We start from the raw sequence: 20,460 nt of genomic DNA on the forward strand, positions 1-20,460 counted from the left end.
TACTACACATACAAAGCACACTTTTTTTAATATATATATATATATATATATATATATATATATATATATATATATATATATATATATATATATATATATATATATATAAAACCTCCCCTTCTCTATGTCTCCCCCATTCCTGATGCCCCTTTACAGTCAGGGCTGGTCCTATCAAATGTGGGGCCCAATTGGGACCATGTTGGCGGGGCCCCTAGACAAAGTGTTGCTGGCTACTGACACACCAAGTATTTAGGAAAATAAGGGCATACAGGCACAAAATAGAAAGGAAAGGGGCAGACAAGGTAACATAATAGGGGCACACAGGGTAAGAGAGAGAGGGAGGAAATAGGAGAGTGGACTGGGCCAATTAGTTTGGAGCAGGCTGGGCCGATTCAGCTTGGGAGCAGGCTTGGTTGGATTGGGGGCAGGCAGGGCCTATCAAGGTTGGAGGAAAGCTGGGCCTATGAGAGTTGGGGGAAGGCTAGACCTATGGATTTGGGGATGGGCTGGACTCTCAAAGTTGGGGGCAGGCCAGGCAGCATCATGTGCTGAGGGAAATATTATCTGTGCTGCCCTGTGGTGCGGGGCCCCCCCAGAGGTGCGGGGCCCCCCCAGAGGTGCGGGGCCCAATTGGGCCCAATTGGTCCAATTGGCCTAAGGCCGGCCCTGTTTACAGTCTTACAGTCTTCCCCATCCCTGCTTTCCCTTCTCACTGTCTCCCCCATCCCTATCTCTCCCTCTCTCTATCTCACCCCATCCTTGCACCCCCTTCTCTCTGTCTCACCACATCCTTGCATCCCCCCTGTCTCACCTCATCCTTGCAACCCCCCTCTCTCTGTCTTTCCTTCTCCCTGTCTCCCCCATGCTTGCCTCCCCTTCTCTGCTTCTCTGTCCTCCTCTCTGTCTCCCTTGTCTACCTCTCTTTCTGCCTCCCCCTCTCCCCGTGTTTCCCCACCCTGCCTCCCCTTCTGTGCTTCTCTGTCTCCCCTCATTCATGCCTCCCCCCTCTCTCTGTCTCTCACTGTCTGCACCTCCCTCCCCGCAGCCCTGCCTCCCCTTATCCCTGCCCCTGTCTCCCTGTTCTCTGTCTCAGCATAAAGCAACTAATGGACCTTGCCTTTCAGGTAACATTCAAAGCTTCAAGATACTCAGTGTCCCCAGACCTGCGCTACGTTCTCCTGGCCTATGACTTGAAGCAGGTACAGATTTCCTTCTGCAGAGATATTATTGGCCCCACATAGAGGATCCAGTCTGGGGGCAAATACTGTGGGGAGGGGCTAGTGAATTATTTTAGGACAACACCAGATATTTGTATCTTAAATGTGAATTTCATATTTACTCCGCACCCCAATGTGCAGGTATGGGACCCTTATACAGAAATCCAAAAAGTTCAGAATTACAGTAGTCCATTTTATGCAAATAATTCTAATTCTTTTAATTATTTACTATTTCTCTGTAATAATAAGAACCTTGTACTTACTGGGAACTCAACTGCATGAATTCATAAACCCCTGGGGTCCCAAGCATTGCAAATATTGGATCCTGTTTCACACTTGGTGCAATACAAGCCATCAGTGGATTATTTGGTCATCCCTATCCTTAATACAGTGCCTGCCCCCAGTCCCTCCCACACACCTAGTCTAGGCACCATGTACAGTACTCTTGGGGTCGAGCTACCATTTCACTGATAATCATTTGATTATCAGTTTGACATTAGCTCCACCCCCAAAGTACTGAACATAGTGCATAGAAAGCCTCCTTTCCTCTAGGGAAGTTCAAATTGTGTTTAAAACTTGCTGTGTCTGTAAGAGCATAAGTCCATTGGGTTGGGGAATGTGTCGAGTAACAACTTATGTCTGCATGTGGGTGCCAGGAGTTGCACAGCTGAAGTCCAACATCATAAAATAACCCCACAAAGCCCCCATATTTGCCCTGGGCTCATCCAGTACTAAAGACAACTACATACAGTTTACTGCAAGTGAAGTCGGCTGGGGCATATATGGGGGTCAGTTCTCAAATGAATTTATAATGAAATAAAAAGCATTGCATTTGTTGTACTTTAGAGGGTAATTAACATCATGGTTCTTCATTTTTACCGTGTGTTTAAGGCAGTGGATATTGTTGTGCTTTCAGCACAAATGTGATGGCGGTGCTGTTCTATTGTAGCCGTAAGGCAATGCCCCATGGCTGGAAATGGTGGAATGTGGTACTGCAAGCAATTATCTATCATTTCTCAGCAGTTACTTAACTAAATAAAATGTTTGATTTAACCACCAGGAAGAGCAGGAAAAACAGCCCCTAAAACAAGGTTAATATGAAGCTCCAGAAGCAGCAGAGCTCAGGGTACGAGTTAGCCCATGGGTGACTGTACTTACAGTAATAACTACAACCTCCCCCACCCCAGCCTCCTCTTGTATCCCAGGCCCCTGGGTTAGTAAATAAATGAGTCCCTTTGCCTCTATATTCCCCCCGGGAGCTGGGGTCCACACAGGGAACAGGCAGGAACATAAATAAAAGAAGTGATTACTCTGCCTCTCACTAACAGTGTCTTTAAATTTTCATTTATTGCAACCAATGTCAGGATTCTCATGTCAGGGCTCGATTCTAAATTATAGGTTAATTGATCTGCTGCAATTAGGCATTAGCAGTCCTGTCACGCCAATTACATACATCCCAGCACTAATCCCAGGGCACCAGCGTATTTATATCTCATTCACAATAGGAAATGCATATGGGATGGGGGTCAGAATAACCACCTTTCCTGGTGCATCATGGGAAGCTGTGCTCTAATTAATATTGTGTGCATGATAAGGCAAAGGAAAAGGTACAGTTGAATGTGCATAATGAGACCTGTTATCATTCAGTTTCCTGTTTCATTTCATCCTGTGATTAGTCATGCACGCACAAACACATTATACCAATGATATATAGTGAATAATGTACCCCTTGTCGTAGAATATATAGTGAATAAAGTACCCCCTCTTGTAAAATATAAGGATATTATTAGTTACCGAGGAGTTTCATGACCATATAAAAACACGAGGCCGAAGGCCGAGTGTTTTTATACAGGTCATGGAACTCCGAGGTAACTTCTAATATCCTCATATTTTACAACTGGGGGTACTTTATTTATTATAATACACAAATTTTAGTGAGTCATGTGACAGAAATGACATCACTACTCACCGTTTATAACTGATGACATCACTACTCACCGTTTATAAGGATATAATTTACAGGATATTCATGGCTTTTGTGTATTATAAGGATATTATAACGAATTCCATGACCATATAAAGGCATGAGACCAAAGGCTGTGTTTTATACAGCTCTTGGAACTTCAAGGGAGCTTCTAATATCCTCATATTTTACAGCAGGGGGTACATTATTTATTATAATACAAGTTTCATTGAGTCATGTGACAGAAATGACATCACTAAGCTCCAATTATTAACGATTATATCACTAAGCACTAATATCACTTCTTCATTGTGAGGATATAATTTACAGGATATTCATGGCTCTTGTGTATTATAATAATATACTCTACAACACCCCCAGTTCCACTCAGGCACAAATGGTCATACAGACCTTAACTACCAGGAAATACACATTGAGGTCCTATGGAACCACTTAATTCAGGGACTGGCGGGTACAAGGGGAAACTACCCCTTTGAAGCACAAAAGTCTGTAAAAAGAAAAGGAAAAAAGGAAAAGTTAATATATATTTTCTCTCCTTTAAAAGGAGACTTTATCCACTTAGGGTTCAGTAACTCAGCTTTATTAATATTCCTCTTGCACCACTAGTGATAAATGCTTCTCTGAGCACAACAGGGTGGGGGGCATCCACTTTCTCAAGGCAACAGTCTCACCAAATGTTCCCATAGAAGGTTTTCTGGCAGCGGAATACAGTGCTGTGTGCAGCAGCCCCTGTGCCTGTGGGGCAAGTTATGTGAAGGTTTGTTAAGGAATCACATTGATGAGTAAGTAAACTGTGTATATTACTGGGCCCCACAGCAAATTATTTTTGAGGCCCCCAAAGTGTCTAGAGGTTTTTGTTTTACAAAGATTTTAGTTTCTAACTTCTATGAGTTTCACTTGATAAAAGGTGTGTAATAGTGATGTGTGGGCTGGCCCAAAACCCACGGGACCTGCAGGTTGCAGACGGGTCCGGGTTGAGCTCTTGTCCTGTTCTCCCTACCCGCGATCTAGCAGTGCCGGCTTCTGGCGCCTACATTTATAGACTCGCGTCCGCCCCTTTTGTGATGTCACTGGGGGGGGCGGGCGCAGGTCTATAAATAGAGGGGGGAACAGCAGGCTAGGCAGGATATGGGTGCGGAGGGGGGTTGAGAATTTCTCAAACAGCCCACCACTAATGTGCAAGGAAGTCCCATTATAGAAGAATGTCATGTAAGAAAGATAGGAAAGAATTTAGGACTATTTGATAAGCAGGAGAATCCAGAGCAGCAGTTAATTATACAGCGTTAAAAGTACTGTCAACCCCCCCCCCCCAATTTTTTGAGGATTTACTCAATTTTGCTGCCCCTTTGCCCCCTGTCTCCCATCTTTATACCTAATTCCTTCAGTGTTACAGACTCCCTGTCGATTTTCCCCACACAAATGTGCCCATATTCATCATCAGTTGCATGTGGGCAGTGACATTATTCCATCTACACAGTGGTGTAACTAGATGTTACTGGGCCCCACAGCAAAATAATTTTAGGGCCCCCAAAATTTCCAGAGGTTGTCCTGTTTTACCAATATATATTAAAATTACTCATTAATTTGGGCCTCGTGGGCCCACTATACCTACTGGGCCCCCTGTGGCCGCAGGGTCTGTTTCTTCTGTAGTTATGCCCCTGCATCTACATGCGTGTGTGTGTGGTGATGCCACTTCTGCTGATGTCACTGCATGCACCGCATTCATCCCCTGGTGGTGCCTAGTGCCTAGTTAACAGCTCGGCATTAGGATTATTAGGATTATGATATGGTTAGGACTCTCTGATGAGGGACAGGGTAAAGATAGATGTTATAGGTATTGCCTCAAATAAACAGGAGAATCCAGGGTGGCTGTTCATTACACAGGGCAGGTAGAGTTAGGATTATGGTTAGGACTCTCTGATGGGATGATGGGAAAAGACATGCCATAGGTATTATCCTTATACCTGTATAGAGAAAGATATGCGACAAGCATTTTGGACTTGTATTTATATTTGTGCCAATGATAAAAACAAATACAATCATAGCTACTTTCCCCATCACAGCATTTATACATTCCCACATAAGGTATAGAAATGAATGTACAGTTACATAGGTTGGATACCCCAGTACAGTGTAGAGATATAACACAAACCAGTGATCTTTACTATCCTATATCTGAAGCGTTCTTGGCTTCTTGTACTGATTTTAATTTTGCCACAGGGGTTCAGTTCAGTCTCATTGGGGACAACTAAGAGATCTATAAATCCCTGCTAAGAGAAATATTAAAAGATCAGCTGAATATGCAGAAAGACAGTCAGTTATTCTCAAAGAGATTTGTCAGGGAACCCACACGGTGTAGATAAAGGGACAGAGTTCTAATCATAGTAATTCCCACCCTCTACTGTTTCAGTAAGAGAAATTCAGTGAAAGGTATTTACAGTAGTGGATCCCATAATGGCACTAATACAGACAGTTGATGGGAACTCAACAACTTCAGTACAAGTAACTGATCCGTTTGTGCCTTCTGTATCTGCAAAAATCTAACAGAATTATATGACAGGTATGGGACCTGGGAAAAGGAGTCTCCCCATAATTTGGATTTGCATAACTTAAGTCTACCAAAAAGAGTCAAACAGGGGCGTGTGAGAACAATGCAGGAGTTTCTCTGTCATAAGCTACAAAATATTATAAACTAAAGTTGGGGGCAGGAGGGGTACACAGTAGTGATGAGCGAATTTTTTTGCTTTGCCAAATAATTTGTGAATTTCCCGTGAAATTTGCGAAATGGCAAAAAATTTGCGAAACGAATTGAAGTCAATGGGCGTCAGTATCGATGCCAGCAACAACTTTTATATGCGTGCCTATTTTGGCCAAATGCATTAAAGTGTAATGCATTTTGATGCGCAAAAATGATTACACATGCAACTATTCTGACGCACACCCAAATTTTTCCAACGCAGCGGATTTTTCACCAGCGAAATGCTGAAATTTGCTGCAAATTCACTCCTGGCTAATTTATTCGCCCATCACCAGTTCCACAGTATTTATAGCAAAATGACAACTCTCTGGCTGTATGAGCCAGGCTTCTGCCTACTCTGCCCGAAGGCTGGACCCTAACAACAGACTCTGCCTGAGATCCACAGTTTTCCCAGTTCATTTCCATCCCCCACTCTGAAAGCTGCTGATCTGTGGAACTGCATTTGGGTGCCATTATACAGACGTTCTACTGGGAATACTGGGTTTCACCTATGTTCAATGTGATTCTCCTTCCTTGTTGCAGGTTTTCCATTTCTCCTTCACGGCCTCCTATGTCATCTATAACATTCATACAAGGTAAGTTATTCCTGTAACATGAAGTGTCAGTTCCTCTGCCCAGTGTTTCCACCCTTTCTAACTCATATCTAATCCTTATTCTGCAGGGAGGTCTGGGAATTGAACCCTCCAGAGGTGGAAGATTCCGTGTTACAATATGCAGAGTGGGGTGTCCAGGGACAACAACTAGTAAGGGACTTTAATATCTAAACTCCTCCCAGCTGGGGCTAAACCTTTGTTTCTGGCATTATTTACTGTTGGGAGCATTAATCAATTGTTTGGTTTTATGTATGAGGCTGAATGGAGCATAAGGAAATGTTGGGAAACAAGGCGCTACAACTATAAAGTGACTATTAGGGTTAGAGGAAGGTTAGTGCTCATGCCCATGGTCCACCCCATGTCACAGGTCTGCCAAAGTCTTATTTAATTGGCATTTGTGGATTAAAGGAGTGGTTCACCTTTAAGTTAATTTTTAGTATAGTTATAGAAAGACTAGAAGCAGCTTTTTAATTAGCCTTCATTTTTTTCTTTTTTACAGTTTTTGAATTATTTGCTTTCTTCTTCTGACTCTTTCCAGTTTTCAAATGGGTGAGGAGTCACTGACCCCATCTAAATACAAACGCTCTGTAAGGCTACAAATGTATTGTTGTTGCTATTTTTAATTACTCCTCTATCTATTCAGACCCTCTCCTATTCATATCGCAGTCTTTTATTCAAATAAATGCACGGTTGCTAGGGTAATTTGGGCCCTAACAAACAGATTACTGAAATCTCAAACTGGGGATCTGCTGAATAAAAAGTTAAATAATAAAAAATGAAAACCAATTGCAAATTGTCTCACAAAATATTAAAAGTTAATTGTGAACAACCCTCTAAAGGGGTTGTTAGCCTTCCAACACTTTTTTCATTTCAGTGGGTTTCAGATCGTTCACCAGAAATAAAGACTTTCTATTTTCTATGTGTGACCGTTTTTCTAATATTGAGGTGTAAAGTGTCATTTTTTACCTTCTAAAGCGGGGGGGGGGGGGGGGTGCAGCATCTATAAACTGTTTTAAATTGATACATTTAGTTGATCCATTTCTTATCTTTGTCCCTGCTGAGCAGAACCAATGGGTTTCATTAAAGGCAGCTGATACAAGAATTGATACAATAGTTGCTAGTTGAGAAATGAACTAAATTTAGCAAAATTGTAACAGTTCGGAATCTGCACCTGAATTAATGAGCTGCCAGACTGAAACACCAGAGACACCAACATTCAACTTTAAACTTTTGGAAAAATGGTAAAAAATAAATGGAAAGTAATTGAAAAAAGTCTTTATTTCTGGTGAACTATCTGAGATCAATTGAACTGAAAAAAGTGTTTGGAAGGTGGACAGCCCCTTTAAAGGAGAACTATACCCTAAAAATTAATATGGCCAAACATGCCATATTTTACATACTGAACTTATTACACCAGCCTAAAGTTTCAGCTTGTCAATAGCAGCAATGATCCAGGACTACAAACTTGTCACAGGGGGTCACCATCTTGGAAAGTGTCTGTGACACTCGCATACTCAGTGGGCTCTGCGCAGATGTTGAGAAGCTAAGCTTAGGGTTCGTCGCAAATATCAAGCAGAAAATGAGATTGGCCTGTAATATAAGATTATGCCACAGGGCTGATTATTAAATTCTGATGCTTGTTGCACTGGTTTCTGAGCTGCCATGTAGTAATTTATTATATTTATTACTAATCAGCCTTGTATAGTGACATTTATATTATATATATTCAGTATATTGTGAGTGGGTCCCTAAGCTCAGTAAGTGACAGCAGCACAGAGCATGTGCAGTGAATCAGCAGAAAAGAATATGGGGAGCTATTAGGGCATCTTTGGAGACACAGATCTTTACTGCTAAAGGGCTGTGGTTGCATTGGGCTGGTACAGAAACCCAAAACATAATGTACAACATTTCTAGCTACTTCTTTAGTTAAGCTTTAGTTCTCCTTTAAGGGATGTGATTGGCCACACTAGTCCTATACATTAGTCATATACACTAGTGTTATATGCCAATCATATACACTAATCCTATACTAGTCATAGACATTAGTCCTATACACTAGTCATAGAAACTAGTCCTATGTACTAGTTATCATATGTGCCATAGCAGCATATTGTATTGAGTACTGAAGCCATTGTGCATGGAACTGCGATGAAAGTTTTTGTGGCTGTTTGTGATCTTTATATTATAATCCAATCCCGTGTGGTTTAAAGGCATAGCCTTGTGTTTCCATGAGATGTCGAGGTCTGGCTAATCTGCACGAGGGATTATACAGATGGACATTTCTGAGGCTCCATTTGTGTCCAGGACATAGATATGTAAATATGGGGGGTTGTAGAGGAATGGATGGGGGCTGGCAATAGCAGGATCGTTCTTGGCTCCTTGGCTGATAGGAGAGATGGCCGCGTCACACCTGGTGCCTTTTTCAATTTATTTTCTTATCTCCATGAATGAGAGGTTGGTCATCATTAGGCCAGAGGATATGAAGGCTGCTGCATGTGACATTGTGTACGGCTGCTGTGGACGACAGAGACTTTCATTTACCTGGACTGGAAAAGGATGAATGTGATTGGCCCTCATAATAGTCAGCTGTCTGTATTAAATGCCCAAACTTGGCGTTAAGTGCTGACAGAGATAATCACCGTTCTTTTGTTTAAATGTTACTAAAGCTCCATACTGGAAGTTGCAAGATATTCTGAGAAGGAAGTAGTTGAGATTTATCAAAAAAAACAAGAATAATCTCAATGACCAATGGCAATTTAATATAGAGATTGTAACTGTAACCATCTTAAACCCAAATACTATGGAAGCTGTTATTTTTCTGTTTGAGCAGGAAATGGTCTCAGCTTATCTTGGCCATAACAAAAGATGAAAATTCTGAGCCTAAGTCTAAGAAGCAGACTGCTAGCTGTTAACTAAATACCCAGCTGCTATCCCTAACCCCAGCTGCTATCCCTAACCCTAGCTGCTAATTCCTTCTGTGAACCTTAACCCCAGCTGCTAACCCTAAATCTAACTGTAGAGCGGGGTCCTTTTTCTGACATTGGGTGGACAGGTACAGTTAGAGAGATGATCCCCTAATGGGAAGTACTAGGTACTTCAGTTACACAGAACAGCTAGTATGGGTTTCCCAAACTCCAACAAGGAGTCGGTGACCTAGAGGCCGTGGCTAAAGGTGGCCATACACGGGAAGATTAATGCTGAGTATAGCGGTCCTTTAGACCGATTCGGCAGCTTAACTGCCCGTGTGTGTGTGTGTGTGGGCTTCCAATGGGTCCCCCCGATCGATAGCAGGCCAAAAAACAGCCTGATATTGAATAGGCAGGTTTGATTTTTCCTGCGATCGAGGACCACATAGGCTAATTGAGGCGGTCCTATGACCGTCTGCGCCCATTCTCGTCACTGCAATCAGATCATTTGGCCCTAGGACCGAACGTTGTGTAAAGATTTGCATTCCATCTACTAAATTCTGAACCAAAGGGAATATGAATGAATCTGTGGGATTAGCCAGGAGTTATGTGATGAGGGTGTGAGTGATTGTAAGGGGAGGCCAAAGTAATGAAGGTTTTGGGCATCGATTTGTAAACAACATTATTAAATTATGGTCCTGTTTCTTTTTCTTGCTCCAGATCTATATTTTTGAAAATAATATTTACTATCAGTCAGATGTGAAAAGCAGCTCCCTAAGGCTGACATCTTCTGGGAAAGAGGGGATTGTATACAATGGAATTGCAGACTGGCTGTATGAGGGTAAGTACAGTCCATCAATGCCACAAGTAGAGCTACATATAGTACAGCTAATGGTTTCATTCACTTACAATCTATTCCAACATGGGTATATGATATCTGCCAGAGAGCTGTGTGCAAGGGTCCAAAAACATTTAGCAAATTCTCAAATTCAAACAAAATGCACAGTAACCCACTTTAAAAAACCATAGCATTAGATATATACATTAGACAATATTGTGCAATAAGGAATATCAACATATAATCACTCATTAAATCCCTGCATAATTATCAACACTTAAGCCCTTACTTGAACAAATGCAATGCCTCTACAGATGACCATATTCTCAATAATATGCAGTATTTAATTATTAGGGATGCCGACTTGAAACTTACTAATACTAGTGTTTATTAATAAATAAGCATTATCCTTCCCAAAATATAAGCCATGATAAATGTATAATTTTTCGTTCACTGCCCTTTCCCTGCAAGTATCAACCCTGCTCACCCACAGTCTAACTGTAACACCCCTACTCACCCACAGCTTACTGTAACCTCCCTGCTCACCCTCAGCTTTACTGCAACATCCCTACTCACCCTCAGCTTTACTGTAACCTCCCTGCTCACCCAAAGCTTAACTGCAACATCCCTACTCACCCACAGCTTTACTGTAACAACCCTACCAACAAGCCTTACTTAACACTGATCTTGCAGTAACAGACCTACTCATTAACAATTCTACTTACTCACTCACTCACTCACTCACTTACAGATTTACTATAACACTCATACTCAATGCCCTACTGTCATAGCCCCTCTGACAACTCTCCTATAGGGGAGAATATCCTGTAAGTTCTAAAAGTCCTTCTTTATCTTCTGTTTTGCATGCAATCTGTATGTCTGATACATACACCCACCTGTTGTACATTGCAAAAGAATATGTTGGTGCTTTATAAATACTTGGTAACAATATAAATAATCTGATGCCCTTCTCCTGTTTCCTTGCAGAGGAGATTCTTCACTCCCATGTGGCACACTGGTGGTCCCCTGATGGGGAAAGACTGGCTTTCTTGATGATAAATGACAGCTTGGTCCCTAATATGATTCTTCCTCAGTTTACTGGGAGTTTGTATCCCAAGGGAAAGAAATATCCATACCCCAAGGTGAAATACTTGGATGTTCAGTGATGGGAAGAGGCTGATGTGGTGCAAAGAAAAGTAGGGTTCAGTAATGAGAGGGGAAATAGCATGAGTGGTCCTGGCCCATTCTGCACCTCAGATGTATTTGTTGGCCAACAATCTCTTTGTTATTCATTTGGACTGTAATACTTTTTATGCCTCCTTCTTTTTATAAACTGTTCACTAATAATTTCCTATTTGAATGAAAAATGTTCATGTTGATGACATTTTCATTGTAATCCCTTTCTCCACCTATGATCCAGTCCAATCCATTACACCCTGTGGGTGAGGCAATGATGCAAGTAATGTGATTTGATGACTATGCCCATGGACACATACTGATTTATAAATAGAAAATGTAGGGCCAAGTATCTCCCATTGCTCCTATTGGTGCACTAAATGACTAATCCATTGCTGAATATTCTACTCAAAAAGCTGATAATACCTATTATGTTAAAGGCAAATGATACTCTCTGTGGTACTCTTATGTTGCACGGGTTATTGTACCTGTATTATCTTTTCATTTAGTAAGAGTAGCCATATTGAGCAAACAAGGTTCCCCCATCCACAGAATCCCCATTGGAGATTATACAATTGGTTTTTTTTTATACATATCTAAATATATTATTAAGTCTTGATAAAGACCCCATTGAGGGTAGAAAGTCAATTTAATAAAGCCTTTTATTGCATAAGTCCCTTTTTTGTATATTATTATATATAGTCACAGGGCCAAACTGGGAGTAAAAAGCAGCCCAGGCAAAAAAAATCAAAGCAGTCCACATGTAAATACGCTATGGTCTTGTACTCATCCACTCATATATTTGGGGTAAAACTGCAAAAAAGTATGTGCATAAAGAGCTGCCTTTCTCACTTAAGTGTAATTAATGTAAAATATGTTAAAGATTCTGCAGCCTGAGCCTTTATGTGGTCACAGAACTACTCAGTGACTTCTAATATCCTTACAGTTTTTACAGTAGGGGGTACATTATGCCTTATAATACATGAGTGATACTCAGAGTTCCCTGTATAACTCAGCCTGCAGCCTTGTGCCTTTATATGGTCACAGAACAACCCCTCAGTGACTATGGGGAGAGCTTGGCACATATATTTGGTACCTGGCTGTAGCTGAGGGGTAGCTGTTGGCAGTGGATAATATTGTCCCTCAGATCAGGGGGCAGAATCCCTCCCATAGGAAGTCCTGATGGGCACAATCCAACCACAGAGGAGACACGTCATCAGCTGACAGTTACACACTGGCACTTACCACTAATTACTCAAGCAGCAGCGCCTCACTGGCAGTGTCGGACTGGGGGGCCCTCCACACTGTCCCCTGGGCCCCCCAAGCCGCAAACGATACCTCTTCCACCCCCTCCGTGTGCGCACGGACGCGCACGCGTGCTGGTAAGTAGAAGAGGGAGACATACGCGCACATGCACGCTGGTGAGTTTTCGGAAGAGGGAGTGCAGGAGCGGGTTCGGGCTCAAACTATTGAGTACTATTGAGCACCTCCTGTATGTACACTGCATATACATGTGCATGCACGCTTGCACGTTTTTCTTATAGAAGAGGGAGCACAGGACCGGGCCACTTGAACTAAATATAAAGCGGCCCCTCGGGCATTTGCCCGAATAGACAGATTGCCAGTCCGGGCCTGTATAGTCACCAAACTCAATCCTCTCCATGTTGTACATCACCTATTAAGGCCATCACTCTTTCATGCCGCGCAGTCTTGGGCTCAAGACTGTGACCTTCTCATCCAGCTTTGTATCTGTATCCATGATACAAATTCAGCTTGAAACAGAGTAGTGCTTTTACAATAAGTTGATTGTACAATAAATCACAGTTTTCTGAATTAATTTGTACTGGAAATGTATTGGAGTTTAAACGCTAACTTCTTTATGTTTCTTCTAGGCCGGGCAGACAAACCCTACAGTGAAACTCTTTGTGGCAAATCTGTATGGACCTACGCACACACTGGAACTGATGGCGCCTGACAGCCTGCGGGGCAGGTACCCACTACGAGTTTCATTTTCTCACTGTGGAATACGAAACCCACATCTACTGGGGAAGCGGTGCATTCATGTGATAAGATACAGAGTAAAGCTGCAAATCTACATTATTTTTCTTGTTCCCCAGAGACTATTATATCACGATGGTGAAATGGATCAGTAACACCAGGACTGTTGTGAGATGGCTGAACAGACTGCAGAACATGTCAGTTCTGACTGTGTGTGAAACAACCACCGGTGCCTGTAGCAAAGTAAGTTCTTCGAGTTTTATTATAAGGATACAAAATATTTAGTCTATTTCCTTCATCCTCTAGTGGGCTTTACAAATACTGTATGCGTGGCCTAAATACACATTCCACCCCATTCCTCATTCCCTAACTGCACCTGAATATCTAGTGACTTGTCCTGAGGAATCATGAACCATGATAACTGTAATATAGAAAGGAAGGGCAGTTGTTTGTCCCGAAACGTCTGAACATGACTCATGTGTCTGGAGCACTACAATAAATCTGGGAACACCCCACATTTGATCAAGGTATTGGCTTTTCATTTTTTTGCTATATGTATAACTGGTGGTGGAGGAGGCCAGTACCAATACCTTTCCCCATTTCCTTGTATTTTTGCATATAATATAGAAAGAGTAACATGCCGAGGTTATGTACAAAGCAACACATTCAACATGCATTGCAACGAATGTTACACAGAGAACTTACCTACAGCATCATACAAACTGTATACAGAGACTGTAATGTATAGGCACAAACTGAAATATAGAGATTGTAATGTGCAGGCACAAACTACGAATATAAAGACTGTAATCTAGAACTATAATGTACAAACCAAGACTTACCTACAGTATCCTACAATTGAAATATAGAGACTGTAATATACATATAATACACATGAGCCATGAATATTATGTAAATGATATCCTTATAATACACAAAAGCCATGAATTACCTGTAAATTATATCCTTATAAACGGCAAGTTCTGATGTCATCAGTTATAAATGGTGAGTTCTGATGTCATTTCTGTCACATGACTCACTGAAACTTGTGTATTATAATAAATAAAGTACCCCAGTTGCAAAATATGAGGATATTAGAAGTAACCTCGGAGTTCCTTCGGCCTTGTGCTTTTATATGGTCATGGAACTCCTTGGTTACTTATAATATCCTTATATATACTTTATTCACTATACACACATAGAGACTGTAATGTGGTTTGGGACTGGCCCACCGGGATACCAGGGAAACTCCTAGTGGGCCAAGGTGTCAGTGGGCCCCTAACAATTTGGCCTATTTCATGGTCAGTCCTTAATTCTGTATGGAAAAAAGAGGGTAAATAGATGGAATAAAAGATTATAGTATGTAAAGAAAGGAGACTAGAAGAATTGGTTGAAGAGGTTGGAGGGTGAGCCTATGGACTAAGGTTTCTGATGGGCAACCCAGTCTGACACTGCTGTAATATAGTGACTGTAATGTACTGTAATAAAGAGACTGTAATGTGCAGACATAAAGTATAGATGTACTATAAAGATGTAATGTATAGGAAGAAACTGTAATATAGACACTGTAATGTACAGAAAGAAAACATAATATAGATGCTGTAATGTACAGGGAGAAACTGTAATATAGAGACTGTAATATATATGAAGTAACTTTAATATAGAGACTGTAATGTACAGGAAGAAACTGTAATATGGAGATTGTAATATATATTAAGAAACTTTAATATAGAGATTGTAATGTACAGGGAGAAACTTTAATATAGAGATTGTAATGAACAAGGAGAAACTTTAATATAGTGACTGTGATGTACAGGAAGAAAATGTAATATGGAGACTGTAATGTACAGGAAGAAATAGGGACTGTAATATGCAGATGCAAAGATGCAAACTGTAATAAATGAACTGGAATGCACATTAATTTTAAAACTTGCTTTACAGAAATATGAAGTGACATCTGATGTCTGGCTTTCAGGACAGGTAAGGAGGCCTGCAGACTATTTAAGGGATTGGCTGGGACAGGTTGTATGTATAGAAATCTAACATTGTGGAACTTCATTGTGGAACTCCTCATTCCACATAATTACTAAGGATACTAAGGATTGCTAGGAGCCAGTACAGTAATATGATGAAGGGTAATCAGGACCTGAATTTAAGATAAGGAGAGAGAGAGAGAGATATAAGAACTATAACATGATTGAATCTTGAACAAGTTGTTCAAATAATTATCTGCATTCCCTTCATTTACTCATGTTAGGGTATATATTAATCTTGTGCGTGATTGTATGGTGTACCCCAAATTGGAATTTTAGTCTCCCCTCTCTTCACTTCCACAGAACGAGGAGCCAGTGTTCTCTAAGGATGGTAGCAAGTTTTTCCTAACGGTACCTGTAAAACAGGGAGGCCGGGGGGAGTTTCACCACATCGCCATGTTCAGTGTCCAGGTGAGACATTTAGCAGGTAAAGACCATCTCACATCTTATCATACTCAGTGCCCATGTCACATTTTCATTGTTTAGGTAAGACATTCTGACTGCTGGAGCTTTCCTCGGTTTTCTTCAAATATTTGGTGATTATATGAGAAGATTTGGGGCTTTCAGAAAATATCTTGCACTCTTCTGGAAGAAGGCAGAGAACTGAGTTTAGTGAAACCCTATCTTATGAGACTGGACTGATGGTTTTGACGCTTCAGCCATTTCCATGTATATTTCCATGTTTGGGTTGTAAGAAAGACAACTGACAGCCAATTTCAGCTCATCGTATCTCCAAGCATCCCTTATCCACATTAAGCTGAAATATATAGAATATCACTTTTTATGCTCATGTTGCTGTTCTTTTTCACAGGCCAGGAGCGATTTGGTTAGCACACGGCACCTAACATCTGGCAGCTGGGAGGTCATTAAGATCCTGGCTTACGATGAACCCTCTCAGAAGCTGTAAGGAGCACCTTCTGTCCTGTGGGAATCATCATGATGGGATCTTAGTGCTTACATGTATATTAATGTTCCTCTGTATCTCCAAACAGATATTTTCTAAGCACTGAAGACTCCCCAAGAGGAAGGCAGTTGTACAGGTAAATCACCGTGGGCTGTTACTGTGATGCATCTGTTGTTTAAGACCCAAACCCCCATGAAAAGCAAGACACCTTCAGTCAACTCTGTATTTACCCAGTAAACAAAAATTCTCTCCGATGAAATTCCCTCTCAACCCATTAATTTAATACTGTCATTGTGGTTGCATCAGAGCAGACAAGTCTGGGCCACCAACACCTTATTAACCTGAGTGTAGGGTTTAAATACAAGTAAAAGTATCATCAGTGACTTGGAACCAAGTCCAGCAGAGCAGGTTATCCTCTTTGGCTCATAGTTCACTATGGTCCCCAATTGGCTGTGGATTCCACCAAAAGTTTCCTGGGTCAGGAGAGGACAATGACAGAGTTGCTGGACAAGGAACTTCATGTATATTCTTCTTACAACAACTCCTGGTTATACCAACAACTGTTTCCTGCGCCCCATGAGACAATATTTTACTACTTTGTATGTATATGCAAAGGCCTTCCCTATTAGTGGAACAGGTAGACCTAGAAAAAATGAAGACCATTTGGAAAGTTGCTTAGAATTAGCCATTCTTTAACATATTAAAGGTTAACTTAAGGGTGCCTAAGTCCCTGTCTAGCATTAAGCCGGGGCTAAGAGTGGGTTACAGTAAATAATTGTGTATGTGAGCAGAGTGTTGTGCCCACTCTGATAATTAGAGATGGAGATTATTACGCAAATGACTATATTAATTGCTTGTGACCATCATTTTTTCTAGCGTGTCAATCTTTGGTTTGTTAAATCGCCAGTGTCTTACGTGCGGCATCACCAAAGACCTGTGCTCCTACCTCAACGCAAGGTTCAGCCCCTCTAACCATCACTTTGTGCTGCACTGCAAAGGTAGGCGCCACCTGGAGGAGAACTCAATGATAATGAGAAAACTGAATTTACATGAGGGTCACTGTGGCCCCATAATATCTTTGTCTGATACTGGATGTTAATATAATATAATAATGTCATATCAGTAATGACTGAGACTTTGTACTCATTTTACAGTGAGTGAGTGCTAATTGTACAGTACAGAGAGTAAGTGCTGGTTGCACTGTACAATGAGTGAGTGCTAGTTATACAGTACAGAAACGGACTGATAATTTTACAGTACAGATAGTAAGTACAGTATCGTGAGTGAGTGCTAGTTGTCCAGTGAGTGCTTGTACAGTACAGTGAGTGCTAGTTGTAGGGTACTGAGAGTACAGTGGGTGCTAGTTGTAGGGTACTGAGAGTACAGTGGGTGCTAGTTGTAGGGTACTGAGAGTACAGTGAGAGCTAGTTGTAGGGTACTGAGAGTACAGTTGGCGCTAGTTGTAGGGTACTGAGAGTACAGTGGGTGCTAGTTGTAGGGTACTGAGAGTACAGCGGGTGCTAGTTGTAGGGTACTGAGAGTACAGTGAGAGCTAGTTGTAGGGTACTGAGAGTACAGTTGGCGCTAGTTGTAGGGTACTGAGAGTACAGTTGGCGCTAGTTGTAGGGTACTGAGAGTACAGTGGGTGCTAGTTGTAGGGTACTGAGAGTACAGTGGGTGCTAGTTGTAGGGTACTGAGAGTACAGTGGGTGCTAGTTGTAGGGTACTGAGAGTACAGCGGGTGCTAGTTGTTCCTATTAATAACATTGGCATCAAGCATCATTTTTACCGTCCAGGCCGGTAAAGAAACGGCCAGGTGGCAACCCTAGTTGCACAGTATAGAGAGTGAGTACTAGTTGTGGAGTACAGAGAGTAAGTTCTACTTGCACCGTATAGAGAGTGAGTGCTAGTTGTGGAGTACAGAGAGTAAGTTCTACTTGCACAGTATCGAGAGTGAGTGCTAGTTGTGGAGTACAGAGAGTAAGTTTTAGTTGCACAGTATCGAGAGTGAGTGCTAGTTGTACAGTACAGACTATCTGCCAGTAGCTTAGCATCAGAGGAAAGTTTTATTAGTGAATTGGTTCCTGTTTCCCAAGCACCTTCAGGAGAATTGGGGGACCCAGTAGTGCAAGTAGTTGATATCCCTACAGTGTACATAGATATGTAGGATTTCCCTACTGTCTTGTTGTGCCACAAACAGACCTCTGACCAGTGTAATGTCAGTAACAGGCATAAACTCCAGTGATACCCTGGGCCTCAAGCTCCGCCCATTCACATGGTATTCCCAATACAAATAAATATCAGGGATTTGTATCATGCTGAAAACAGATATAGATTCTGGAGGTTAAGAATCTCTGCTTCCAGTAAAAGGGGAGGGGGGCAGAATGTTTTATTGGAGATAAGAGGGGCACAACTCCCCCAAACCAAGAATAAAAACCTTAGGGATCAAGATAAAAGGTGATACTTTTCATTACTGTACTGAGCAGGTTTCTCTGCAAGCTTTTTCCTGGATTAACCCCTCATTGGGAGAAGCACCTGCCACTTTGCCTTGCTGTGTGGGAGCTGACATGCAGGGTAGGTTCAGAATGGTGCACTTATTCAGATGTATTCATTTCAGCTGGGAAAAGTCTAACATTTTGTGCAAATTACATAAAATATTATTAATTTTCTGATATTATCCTTATTATTTGGTGAGACAATCCCCTTGCCTGAGAATCATCTTGGATTGGCTGAAATGATAATTAGAGGAACAAGGAATTATTTGTACCCCAGTTACAGGCAATCAGGTGCAACTCCCATTAATGTGTCTGTCTGTGATTGGTTAATATAACAAATATTTAGAAAGACTTCTGTACCTGGAATATTTATGGCAATTGCAAGGTGTCATTATGGGAAAGTTGGATCTTAAAAATTAAAGGTAATGGAGGGCGCTCTGGCCTGGAAAAGCTTGGCATTTTTAACATGTAAATCTTGGATTAAGAGTTATTAATTGCCTTTGTGCTTGATTCGTGTGCAAGATCATTCTATATTTATCAAAGTTGCATCTTAAGCATTGATTTGATTGACAACAGTTCCTTTTGTGACATAGGGCCGGGAGTTCCAACCAGCAGTGTCCATAGCACAGACGACCCATCAGGTGAGAAGGAATTTTTGAAAATTAATTTTTAGTTTAATGTTCCAGATAAAGTCCCTCTCCCAGTGCCAATGTTGTGCAGTGCCAGTCATCACTTAAACACAGGGGTCATTTTCAGAGTTCTCACATATCCAGGGTCTGCATCTGGGCTCCCCTGCCCACCCCTCATGCATACAGTTCACCCTTAATACATACAGTGCTTCCCACCCCTCATACATACAGTGCTACCCAATGCAGGTATTCATTGGAGGAATACAAAGACCGGCAAATGTAGAAACATGGATGATTGTGCCCACTTTTAACCCTTTGCATCCTGCGCTGCACTTGATAAGTGACACCTAGCGACCTACAAATAATTCCATGAAATAAAAACATCCTTGTTATTTTGTCTTACTGACCAATAAGATCAAGTGTAGGTGAAAGTGAGTTAACATAGAGTTTCACTTCCTCTATCTGTAAATCCAACAGGGGATTGGGGTCCGGATATTTCCGTATGATTCCATGTACTTTCACACTCTCCATCTGTTCTGCTGGGCATTTGAGATATATGTATTTTAAATGTCAAAGCTTCTCTACAAAGAATGAGATTTCCTTTTATATGAAACCACTCTACCATATAAGGCTCTATAGCCATCAATAACAAGATAATTAGAGACAAGTCATGTTAGACATACTCGGGCCACTGATACTGCTAGCCTCAGATACATCATATACAGCCATGTGGAAAGGTAAGTGCACTCTGGGCCAAATTGTGATTTTAACAACACACATATTTTATCTCCATTCCAACAATACTGGTAGAAAAAAGAAAACAAGGCACTGGTCACATTCTTTACTCGTTGTGTCATTTACATAAAGAAAGATAGAATTGGTAATTGCCCCTCTCATGTAACTACAAACAAAAGCAGCTTCAGCAGACT

The 20,460-nt window shown here is 41.4% G+C and overlaps 1 protein-coding gene across 1 annotated transcript in view; it reads left to right on the top strand.

Annotated features, from left to right (window-relative positions):
* Nucleotides 1-20,460, top strand: part of dpp10.L (dipeptidyl-peptidase 10 (inactive) L homeolog) — a 75,105-nt gene that overhangs the window by 44,434 nt on the left and 10,211 nt on the right. The window contains 13 exon segments of the mRNA NM_001091635.1: nt 1,125-1,199; nt 6,482-6,534; nt 6,621-6,702; nt 10,179-10,299; nt 11,284-11,438; nt 13,365-13,462; nt 13,590-13,713; nt 15,412-15,450; nt 15,807-15,914; nt 16,315-16,406; nt 16,496-16,543; nt 17,284-17,405; nt 19,496-19,543. Coding sequence (NP_001085104.1) covers nt 1,125-1,199; nt 6,482-6,534; nt 6,621-6,702; nt 10,179-10,299; nt 11,284-11,438; nt 13,365-13,462; nt 13,590-13,713; nt 15,412-15,450; nt 15,807-15,914; nt 16,315-16,406; nt 16,496-16,543; nt 17,284-17,405; nt 19,496-19,543 — 1,165 coding nt within the window.

The sequence above is a fragment of the Xenopus laevis genome, chromosome 9_10L (genome assembly GCF_017654675.1).
Source record: "Xenopus laevis strain J_2021 chromosome 9_10L, Xenopus_laevis_v10.1, whole genome shotgun sequence".
Classification (NCBI taxonomy): domain Eukaryota; kingdom Metazoa; phylum Chordata; class Amphibia; order Anura; family Pipidae; genus Xenopus; species Xenopus laevis.